We start from the raw sequence: 12,085 nt of genomic DNA, 5'->3' as shown, positions 1-12,085 counted from the left end.
ATACAGGAAGTATATTGCTATAGAGACAGTAACACAAATCCACGGTTTATTTTGGCTTAATTACTAGCCAATTAGTTCTTCTTGTAGTGGATAAAAAAGTTATGATTGATTACTAGTGACACAGATGGTCAGATATTACATTTTCCAAGATTCATAAAAATCGTTTAATAAACAAACTCCATTTTATTAACAATAATAAGTAATACTATAGAATCTAATTAGGTTTCTAATATATTGTTGTTGTCTTTTTTTGCTTGGCTGAAGGCTTACCTTAGAGAACGAGTTCAGAATGTTTGTTTCGTTCTAAGTAATTTTAAAAGATATGAATGAACGGTATAGGCAATAACGAAACCTATTTTCCGAGTAATGTGATTTTGAAGAATATTAAACACTTCATTTTAATTCCGTACATCCAAATATCAATTATTAAATATTTAATGTATAAATATTCCTATATTAAAGGATTTCCTTGTTTTACTACCGAAGATATATATGAAATTAAGAAATTAATTGCAATAGATTATAGACAGCTCTTTTGAATATCTATTTTGGGTAAAAAAGATATAAATCATCAAGTGTAGTAGTTTTTGAACTTCTTATTATAAGAAGTAATAATTGTTCATTTATTTTCTAGGATATTATGAATTTTAATACAATCGGCATTATACAAAACATCATTAAAATTATATCGGTATATTTAACCCTGAAGGGTAATTAATTTTTATTGTTTTAACATTACCAATGTTCTGATTCATTCTTATAATTATGCTAATAAAACAGATTATTTGATAAGTAAACATTTATTTTTCCACACAGAAAAAAAACACAAATTTGTATCTAAATCGTCAGTTAAATACAATTAAAACGTGGAATGGTTTATATTCTACCGATATCACCCTAAATAAAACAATTCAGATTTTAAGAAGACATCTACAATAAGTGATATATTCAAATGTAAATATTGCCGATATTTTCCGCGTATTTACAAGTCGGATATAGTAATAGCAACGTCGCGGGTGACGACAATTAGACTAAATCTTATAATAAAACTAGTGTTAACGGTGGTTTTGTCTGCGTGTCTTCTATTCTTTAGGCGGTTCCTCCGTCTTTTCCTCGGCGTGTGCTCGTTCTGGCTCGTTCCCGTCCGCCCACTTCCCGTCATACTCCTTCCTGTCCACGTAACGCTCCTCCTCGTACTCTCCTTCACTACGGTGGCTGTCGCGTTCAGAATAACGAGAGAAGCTGTAACGGCTGTTTCAGTGTGAAACTTATAAAAGCTACTTAGTGGAGCTACTCCCCACTAAGTGGACAAGACTAAGCAATGCAATATAAAAAGTGAATGAGATCTTACGCTCCTCAATATTACACTAACCTGTCTCTGTCCTTGTCTCTTCTCTCCGGGCTGTATGACCTGGACCTGCGTGTTCTGTCGGGGCTGCGGGACCGGGAATATCTACCGCCGCGTCTGTCGCGGAAGTCACGGAAGCCACCCCTGGACAAATTATACAAAATATTAATAAAATTAATTCTGTTCTGTTCTTCGAGCAGTGGCGGGATAACCATAACCAGGCGGGAAACTGGCTGGAAGAGACAACAGCAAGCCTTGGGGTCTAAATAACCCCAAAAAGTGCTGGTGTAGAAGGCAAGGGGAAACAACTGCAACTATCTTCCCATGAAAGTCATCATGTATACGGATCACTGATACTGGATGACCACGACGAGTCTGCAATAACTTGCGACGATGATGATGATTAATAAAATGAACTGAAAAAAACATGATGATAAAATTACAATAGACAAAGGGCCCTTACCTGAAAGGTCTGCCGCGTCCGCCGCCTCCTCTCCTGGGTCTAAAAGGCCGTCCTCCACGAGACCGATTATCCCTCCACTCGTGTTGGAAGCGACGTCCGTCGTCCCTGCGGAAGTCACCGCGCCCCCTACCACGGTTCCCGCCACCATTGTAAGTGTGGAAACGGGGACGGTAGTAAGTGCCACGCTCGAAACCGCCGCGTCCGCGCCAATTGCCGCGACGATTCATGCGACGATTTCTGAAAATATTTGGGATTATTTTATACTGTTTCTTCTTTATGTTACATATTTTATAATAATAAAGAACTTGAACGTTTATTACCTGTCGCGTGATCCCGATCGAGAGCGTGATCTGCTTCGTGAGTAGGAATCAGATCTGGAGCGATATCTCGGCGACACGGTGCGACTGCGGCGAGACGCCACCGAGCCACTCGCGCTGGAACCGGAACGGGATCGGGATCCGGAGCGCGAACGATACTTCCGTGGCATGGAACTATAACATTATTACAATTTAAATAAAACTATGTTAGACGGACTTACCACGAACATTATTTATCATTTCAACCTTTATTCGACGTTTTGTTTGCGTGACAGTAATAGTAACCACAGATGGACTTACTTGTGAAGGTCTATTACTACTAGATATACTAAAATTACTATCAAAAATATTTATTTTACACTATAATACATATAATAAAAGTAGAGAGAAATATTTTACCGGCTTCTAGATCGTTTAGCCGAGCGTCTATCGTCAGAGGAGTTGGATGACCTTCTCCTGGGTGATGGTGGTGAGCGAGGTCTTCGTTGTGAGGGCGTCGGCGGCTTGATGCGGGTCACGAACTGTTCTGGTCGTCCGTCTCCTACAGACACGGGCGTCTCACCTTCTTGAGCCAATCGGAATGATCCAAACTTGTCCAGCACTATATTACCTTTACGCACCGGCTAGAAATTATAGGAAAGTGGTATATAACACTCTGTACTTCATTAACATAATAGTTTTATACGCTTTATATAGACCAACACATCGCAATCGATTGTAAATTTCTGATAAATCGCCACCGATTCTAAAAAATGAAAATATTTTTATAACCTTATATTATTATATAAAACAAACATACTGAAGAGAGCAACTAATATTTTACGGTATCCTTTAAGATATATATTTAAATGATAAGCAAGAAAACTTTTTACTACTAACTATTTAGTCACTCCAAAAACCATTTTTGGACTATTATATACAAAATATAAAAGTATTTAATGTAATAATATTTACGGGTGCGTGAGGAGGGTGCAGATGTGGGTGCGGGTGCGTGTGTGGGTGTTGATGTGTGTGCGGCGGGTCCGTGCCAGGCGGGTCGGGCTCGCGGCTGCTCTTGGGTGGCGGCGCTGACGGTAGCGGCGGGGGCTCCTTCATAGACATGGCCATTGCGCGTCGAACAGACACATTCTTGTCGCCGCTCGATGGTGACGGCTATATAATAGTTCAAAATTAAATACAGTACTAAAAGGATAAAATTCTCACATATATTTATATATATAAATATGAGGAGAACCTTTTAAGGTTGGAAAGATTTGTTTGTTAAATTAAAAAAATATCTAAAAATTATTATTTTAGACAAAAATTACCTTTCGAGGATCTTGAGAGTCGTCAGAGCTATCTTCAAATGCGTAACGCTCCTTGTATCCTTTTTGTACTGGAGTATCCTTCTTCTTGACCCTGGTGTTAAATTAACATTACTATACTATATATATAAATTTATTGTCGTATATTTTGTAACAGGGTAAAGGTTTAATTGATTAAGATGACTAATAAATATTTGGTAAGGATTGCTACTTTATTTAAAATGGTTTCTAAATCACCACAACTTTTATGTCAGCTTTTGAAAAAGCATAGAATTTGGTATAAGCATACTATATTACAAGTTGTCTTGAAAGATTCATGTATTAAGTGATACAAATACTTATGAATACTCATAATGTACTAACGTTTCTTTGACAGCGTTCATTGACATTTTCCACTTGGGCTTGTCAAGCGGCGGCGGCGGGACCTGGTCGAGCGGACTGAGAGATCTGTCTCGTTTACCGATTTCCTTTTCCACCATCACGTGGTACGCACTCAGCTTGGATTCAAGCTCCTCCAGTCCGTGCATTTCATCAAGTATGCGACTATAAAATATAGAATATATTATTATATACAAATGGAAATATGATTATAATCAGCAGTGAAACTCTGGTATACAAGAAGCAACATGTTTTATGTGTTTTTTTTATTTAAATTACCTCTTTTCATTGTGTTTTTTTTCATATTCACCATCTGAACTGTGATCTCTCTTTGATTTTCCTTTCAATTCTTTCCTGTAATGCATTGATTAATATTATTACAGATAACTAAAAGAATTGTTTCTGTTGATGAAATCAAGAAGACTATAAATTTACCTACCTTATAGCATCTCTCAGTTTTTTATCACCAATATTTTCTATATCACGTAGATTATAATCGGAACTGTTTGACATACGAGCGATTTTATTTTTTCTTTTCTCTTCTCTCTCTTGTTCTTTGCGTTTGCGTTTTGATTCCTTCTTCTTTTTCCTGATAACGAAATTTAAGTACGAGTTTAACTTAATTGTCCAACAGATTCAACCCCTCGTATTCTTACAAGGATATAACATTAACTATAAACACTGTTATAATATTATACTAACTTATCCTTCTTTCTCTTCTTCTTCTTATCATGTTCAGCGCCCGGTTGTGTCTGCTGACCGAGTTCTTGCATTTTTCGATTTCGTTTGTATTGCGCCGTCTCTTCCAAGAAGTTTCGAACTTTTTCTTCATAATCAGAATCTTCTTTCGTCATGTCCAGGAACTTGCGTACCTTCAAAAGATGAAGCTCGATTTATTAAACTATTTCAATATACATGAATACCAAGATTTTACTTATTATAATTTTGAGAACAAGAGAATTTAACAATTTATGTAGCTTAAAAAGAATACGTAAAGCGAAACTGTATGCCTCTTTTTATATGAAATGTAATAGTAACACAATTTACTAGGCCTTGTTCAAAACATTCCATACTTTATAGTTAAACAGCATGAGAGTATTTGTTACCTTCAATTCATAATCTATATCAGCCTGAGACCTGCCGGGCGCGGCGGGTTCTTCTGCGGGCGGCGGCGGCTGATAACCATACGGGTGGTTGAACTGCGAGTTGTGTGTACGTGACGCCGACTCAGCGTCTCCCAGCATAGCCATACGCTTGCTCAGAGGCGACAGCGACCTCTGTCGCTTGTTGTTTGATTGCGAGCGACGTTTCTTCTTCCTATTTGGACCCTCTGAACCTGAAATGTGCTATTCTGTATCGGGGATTTTTATGATATTTTAGCGTATAACATTTCTTAAGAGACTGAAACTTGGAAGTTTTCAATTTGGAACGCATATAAATTGTATACATTGTAATATTTATTAATTAGATCTACTCGTGTTGCAACTGATTTGAATCGGGTGTTTTCAAAACCATTTTGGCAATCCTTAACAATGAATGGATTTCTTTTTAATTTATTATACATCTAACAGATATAATAAAATACACTAATTGAATCATCCCTCACCACTAGATTCTGTTGACGAGGACGATGACTCGGACGAGGAGCTCGAGCTCGACGAGTCACTCGAAGACGACGAGGAACTACTGGAGCGCTTCTTTTTGCCTTTCCCACGCTTCTTCTTCTTCTTCTTTTCCTTCTTCTCTGTTAGATTCAACAACTGCTTCAGTGTTTCTTTCATCTCAAACGACTTAGCTCCTGTTAATCCAGGTAGAAGTAACTCGGCCGGCTCTATTAATGGCTTGGTGGTAGACGTCTTACTCTTCAGAAAGTCTAGTGAATTCTGAGCCTCCTCATGGAATGGTATAATCGCCAAACAATCTTCGTAAGCTTTTTGGGCTTCAGCAATTTTGTTCTCATCTTCATAGCTGCGTCCGAGAGCGACTAACGTTTCTCCCAAATATTTTCGTGCATTTGCATGGTTAGGGTTCAGTTTTAGAGAAGTTTCAAAGTCTTCTATGGCTTTCTTAAATGTTCCACTATTAGCATACAGAGCACCTCTCGCAACAAGGCCTTCTACGTTTCGGGGATCAATGCTGAGTGCTTTATTGAGACATTGAAATGCTTCTGAATGTCTTCCTGCTTTAAAGTGTTCAATTCCTTCAGCTACTGACCGGAATGCCCACTTGCTTGCTTGAGCTTGACGGAGTTCATCAGCATATTCTGCAGCTGAAAATCCTCCCCTAGAATTAAGGTATAACAATTAATTACAAAAATATGTTAACTTATAAAATCATAGACATGTTAACAAGCTACTTGATAAATGAAATAAATTAAATGATAATAAATACCTTAATGTTGAAAAATTGCTGCAATGCATATTTGATATGCCAAGAAGTTCTGAGAGATATTGGACGCAGTTAGGATTATTGAATCCTGGGCTCTTCTCCAAAATAGCTTCATAACTCTCTCCCTTCATTTCCATAGTTTTCCTGTCAAAAATCAATAAATGAATTTCAAGAACATCTAAGAAGTTTGCCTCATTGCCTTCATTTTTGATGCGAGTCATTCCACAATTACAGACTGAAAAGATTCATTATTTGTATATATATACATAGCAAGAATAGATTCCTAATGTCAGTCATTATTTCACACATACTTATCCTCACCTGTTCCATTGGAGCTGTTCAAAAAATGTTATTTAACTTGTATTTTTATTTCTTTCACACATAAACAGAACATCATAGATTAGGTGATGCTGCTTCGACAATGTGACAATATTACCAGAATGTCTCAGCTACAGTCACAACATAATGTAGGTGACGCAAACAAGTCTTTACACCTAGAAAAAAACACCCTAAAATAATTGAACAGCTGTTCCCCTGTAGCCTGCATAACCCCTGTCCAGTACTAAACAAGTGAACCGCTGCCACTCGTCAAACTATTGTATCATCTTTGGGAGCCTCACATCAGCTAAACTTATCAAGGCCAGTGGCTAGTCCATTTTTAATAAATAAATAACGCCAACATCCAATAAATGCTGATTACATTAAAGTCCAATCAAGTGTTTTGTTATAATGCTGCAATATTAAATATAAGTTTTAATACAGAATTACAATGCTCTGTCCAGAGACACCAGTCAACCTATTTCTAGTACTGACCTTTTCCTTTTAATTAAGTATAAATGATTCTGACAAACAAAATCAATTGTTCTTCAAAACTGTAAAGATGCATCCAAATATTGACTATGGATTATATCCATGTATATCCAATTCTATTCTTTCTCAAGTATGAAATATAAATATTGTGCAATCAATCAATATATTGGTGTTTGTATTATCTGTACTGAAAAGTGACCATAAAACAGTGAAAACATTTATCCACAAAGAGGTTTCTTGCATCTCCCTAACAATTGCATGATAACATTGAAAAATAAAACAGTGAACAAACCACTCTCATCACAAAAATATTTGTTTCTGTACACACAAAATTTATCCATTGCGATAAAAACATTGTTTGAACTCCTCAACTCTCTAGATGTTATTTCATATTCTTCATTAATGTTTATAGTTCATTCTCGTTGGATCAATACACTGTTCGTATAGTCTTTTCTTCATGTTTTTTTTTCTTGAATCCCCAGAGGTCCACAATTTAAAAAAATATGATAAAGCAACATTTGTGACATAAAAAGTGATTCACAAATCTGTAAAGTGTTGGAAAACTGTGATAATGATGTGGTCAATGGGAATGGATACATACTTGTATATCAAAGGAAAGTCGTCAGTGCTGAGGAGGCCTAGCGGAGGCTTCGGTGGAGGATCTTCAGGCTTCCGAGTAACACCCTTCATGCCGCACACCATTTTGTCAGTGTCGGGAATAACTTCAATTACTTCACAGCACACAGTATCATTCATCAGGTAGTTTCTCGATACATTTTTCTTGTCCACCGCCGGTATGATATTAGCAACAGGTAAGAATGCCTAAAAAAATCATGACATTTATGAAAAACAATAAATAATTAAAATAAAATTTTAAAAACTAGATATAAAGAGTTTTGCAATACTATAGAAATAATACACACAAATTTTACTGATCTAATCTATGAATACACTATTGATATGATTTGATAATAGCCCTGACTAATTAAGATAGTTATAGCATAAAAGTACAAAGGTCAAACCTTAACATTGATGTCAGCAACATATCTAGAAGTAGGTCCAGCAGTACATAGCACCTTAAGCATCATCCCTGATGCTGTTCTGTTGATAACAGCACCTATTATCAGCTCCCCTGTTTTCACATTCTGCACAAAAATTAATAGTAAATAAACCATAACACCTTCATATTTACAATGTCATAATAATTTTTACTTACATCAAAAAAATGTCTCAGCCTGTCTGATTTGTCAACATGTAAAAATGTTTCAAATGGCGGCATCAGTGCAAATAGATCTAAAACAAAAAATATATACATCATTTAACATTTTAATAATTTTTTTATTGACTTGATATAAATATCACTTTGTAATATAAATTTTTTAAAGCAAGACTATGACTAATACAAAAACCAAATAAAAAGTGTAGGCGATTAGAAAGTATGTAGGCTTAACAAGAGTAAATGTCACGAATAACATTTTAATAATTTAAAGGTATTCATTATGTTTATTTAATTTTGTATACATACTGTCTTCTGGTGTAGGAGCTTCAGCGCTTACGCTGGAAGATGACGGAGTTTCGTCCAGTAGAGATGCATCGAATAATGCTGATGCTTCCTTCGCGATGAACTGATGTAATTTGAGTCTCTTCCCTCTGTCTTGAAAAGTCAAATGCTTGTGCCTGGACTGGTACACAGCAAAGTCTAAAGGCCCCACACCAATCTTGGATAAATCATCTTCACCTCGTTCGGCCTCCCACGTTTTTTGTAGCTGCTGCCCATGATAATTTATGGACTGCGCCACCAAAGACGCATCCAAAGTTGGTTCCATCGTTAGTTACTATAATAAAAATTTCGAACGTTAGGCAAAGTAAATAGACATACTTCGTATCTGTCTTCCATCTTGAATAGGTATATTAGAAGTAGACAGAGAGATATGTAATTTTTAGACTTATCCGCCATTTTGGAACATCACATGAATCTATTGATAGGACAATTACGAATACAAATCAAATAATAATTACCTGAACACCAGTATATTATGTATATTTGTTGTCTTTTACAACGAAACTATATGTATTTAACACTTTAAAATAAATTTTTTTACTGAATTCATATTATTCCGCAATTATGGAAAATGGTGATTTCCTCGCCCAACTTCCAAACTGAGAAATGAGAATAGATTCGATGTTGCCAGCTTATTTTATAAACGCCAAAAAGTTGTGTTGCTATACAACGCCTTTATAGAAATAAATTTCTCATTAATATATATTGGTTAATATATTTGAGAAATAAAATTTATATTTGGATTAAGTATAGCTATTTAGTTGGTAACTTATATTTTGAGTTGACGATGATATAAATTGACCCTAATTGAAAATGAACTCAATAAATTAAATAAGAACAGAATTAAGATATTAGTATTAACATATGTCGATGGTTTTTAATTTTAAAATAATAAAACATAAATCACAATTAAAATGATTTATTAAAGTGTAGGTTAAGTATATTGAATGTAGAATATAAATATTCTTCTAGGTATATTTAATTAATTTATATTATAGTATTCGTTTAATAATTAAATATCATGTTTAAATAATACACACTACAATATACATTTTATTACTTTTAAAAATTATTATTTTTCTCAATGTCAATATTTTTATTGTATGCAATAACAACAACATCGTGGAAAAGATGTAATTGTACTCTACCTCAGGACCTTTTCTACATCACCAAGATGTGAAAAATTAATCTTGGTAAAATTTATAATTTAGATAACAATAATGTAAAATGTGTTCATACAAAATTTATTTAGTATTTTTTTTAAACTGAAGAAGGGAGGAAAATTTCTTAAGAAAGTGAAAAAATGTTATGTCTTCAATATTATTTGGTCCTTGAAAATGAATTTATTAGCTGTCCGAACATTTTTTACCTTACCCCTGAATGTAAAGCTAAACGGATTAATTTCTTAAACCTTTTGAACAGATCTATCTGATATATTAACTTGTTCAGAGACGAAACTTCTCAGCATTCCATGGATTCACCGTGCGGGTGCCGGGTCCATCGCATTGCAGGGAGAGGAGCTTCAACAGTGCCTGGGACTTGCGACCCAGATGTAGGTTTAAGGGACCCCTATCTAATGCGCGTTAAACGCTTACCTCCACTGTCCAAGCTCCTCTCTCTGCCTAACCAAATTTGAAACGAGCCTGCTAGAGCTGCCTTCGACGCACGTTCCAAGAATGAACTGATGTTCGTTCTTGACAGGCCTAAGTCATTTAGCAGGTTGTAGAGAGATTTGGCTGTTATACCTCTCGCTCGTTATAGAATAACAAAATTTTATAATTTCCTTAAACGTAAAAATCTTGTAAGTTATCACTTTTCAATACGATGACAATTTGAAGATTTTTTAATTGTATCCTTATTGAATGGCATTAAGGCATCTGAAAATAAAAAATAAAAACATTAAAATAAAAAAGCTTAAAAGAAAAGTCGAGAAATAAATATCAACCTCTGTTTTCATTATTGATTATGAAAAATTAACCTTTATGTTACAGTTTTAATAATACCTATATAACCTTTATATTTTTAGAACCAACACAATGTGAAATTTTATTCAATATATTCGCAAAAAATGGAAATATTTCCTTTTAGTCATAAAGTACAACATAGACTTTTAAAGGTATTGATAAATGGGAATACATAATATATAAAAATATAATCGCTAAAGTAATATTTTAGACTTATGTGGAAGCACGTAAGTATATATCTTGCATACTTCAAAGCGACCATAAAGCGTCATTGGGAAGGTCTCACTTCAATAGAAGAGGCGAATACAAAAGGCGAAAAGAGGGCTAGGTAATGGCAGACACAATAGAAATACTGTTTGGACTGGAAGGCGGTCCGTACAATGGTGGACCGCGAAACTTATTTTATTCTTCAACACTTATTTATTTTCACTGCCTAGCTAGCTAACGATTTCTTTTCAACTTTTCTTTTGATTGTATCAAGATGTAGGTTGTAAGGGAAATAGAATATATATATGTACATAACTAGATATTTTATAACAATGAAAGTTTTTGAAAACACTTTCATTCAACATTACCAATAAAAAATCATTTGAAAGGTTCATTTTATTCAACAACAGTTTCAAGAACTCTAATAGCTCGTAGAGTTTTAAAATCGTTCTCTTTGAATATTATTTGAATGATGACAATAGCACTTGTTATTATGTCTCAACTATGACATAAATTGATGTTTTCATTATCGTTTAAATAATAGGAACTTAAGAACGTTTTCTGTTAAAGAAATGATTCTATCGTGACTATCCATAAAACAAGAACATCAGAACAAATTTTAAATCATGTTTTTAAGTAAAATTAAAATTTCAGTATTAATGAAAGTATTTTAAATGATTTATAATATGTTCTCGTAGAAAAATATTGATTGATCACTCAATACAACCCGTTCGATATATGCAGTCTACGTTATTATTATTTGAATCGAGATAATTTGATAAAATCGTCCAAACAAATGATTTTCTCGCAACTTTATAACACAGTTAATTGCTTGTCATTTTTTATTGAATACAAGAGTAAATTGGTTATGTTTGTGTATGCAAGGTGTATTGTGTTGGTTGACACAATGCGCTGCTTTTGTGAGGCATTCGCTCCATTGTTATTGGACATATTACCCAACGTTTCACATTATATCTGCTTCTGCTGTCTTTGGCTTCGTTTGATGAGAAATTTATCTAATTGTTATCGTCGTTGATGTTATACTTCAAATTCTACAACCAATAAGAATATAAATAATTGGTAATTCTAAAATTTAAATTTTTATCCCATCAAGAATAAGTATATTTTTTCTTTAATTGCTGTTTATTGTTTTAAATTTTATATACATATAGATAAATGATAATAAGAACTCTGATGATATCACATTTTGAAATTATAAAGGGTAGTTTAAAAATATGATCAATGTGAAAGTTATTTGTTGTTAAAAATGCAATTTAATAATTGCATTATTGCGCAAAAGTTCATAGAGGGTGGATACAGAATAACGGATAGTTAAAGCCGAAGG

General features: G+C 34.3%; 1 protein-coding gene across 5 annotated transcripts; it reads right to left on the bottom strand.

Annotated features, from left to right (window-relative positions):
• Positions 1 to 781: 781 nt before the first annotated feature.
• LOC116765382 (tetratricopeptide repeat protein 14 homolog) lies at positions 782 to 9,188 on the bottom strand. 5 transcript variants are annotated; one of them, XM_032654848.2, is made up of 19 exons: positions 9,028 to 9,188; positions 8,534 to 8,843; positions 8,225 to 8,301; positions 8,031 to 8,153; positions 7,610 to 7,830; positions 6,202 to 6,342; positions 5,417 to 6,093; positions 4,917 to 5,146; positions 4,513 to 4,682; positions 4,250 to 4,399; positions 4,090 to 4,164; positions 3,796 to 3,975; positions 3,436 to 3,526; positions 3,083 to 3,280; positions 2,528 to 2,751; positions 2,132 to 2,302; positions 1,812 to 2,048; positions 1,373 to 1,492; positions 782 to 1,251 (listed from the first exon to the last, which is right to left on the bottom strand). In XM_032654848.2, exons 2-19 carry the CDS (start codon positions 8,832 to 8,834, stop codon positions 1,083 to 1,085), a joined length of 3,555 nt encoding a protein of 1,184 aa, XP_032510739.2. In that variant the 5' UTR covers positions 8,835 to 8,843; positions 9,028 to 9,188; the 3' UTR covers positions 782 to 1,082. The 5 variants fall into 5 exon arrangements, with proteins under 5 accessions (XP_032510739.2, XP_032510741.2, XP_032510742.2 ...); XM_032654850.2 differs by having other exon boundaries at positions 782 to 1,242; XM_032654851.2 differs by having other exon boundaries at positions 782 to 1,215.
• Positions 9,189 to 12,085: the final 2,897 nt, after the last annotated feature.

Source organism: Danaus plexippus, chromosome 2 (genome assembly GCF_018135715.1).
Source record: "Danaus plexippus chromosome 2, MEX_DaPlex, whole genome shotgun sequence".
In the NCBI taxonomy this organism is placed as follows: Eukaryota; Metazoa; Arthropoda; class Insecta; order Lepidoptera; family Nymphalidae; genus Danaus; species Danaus plexippus.
Note: the sequence above shows the minus strand (reverse complement) of the source record. Positions and strands in the feature narration are given on the sequence as shown.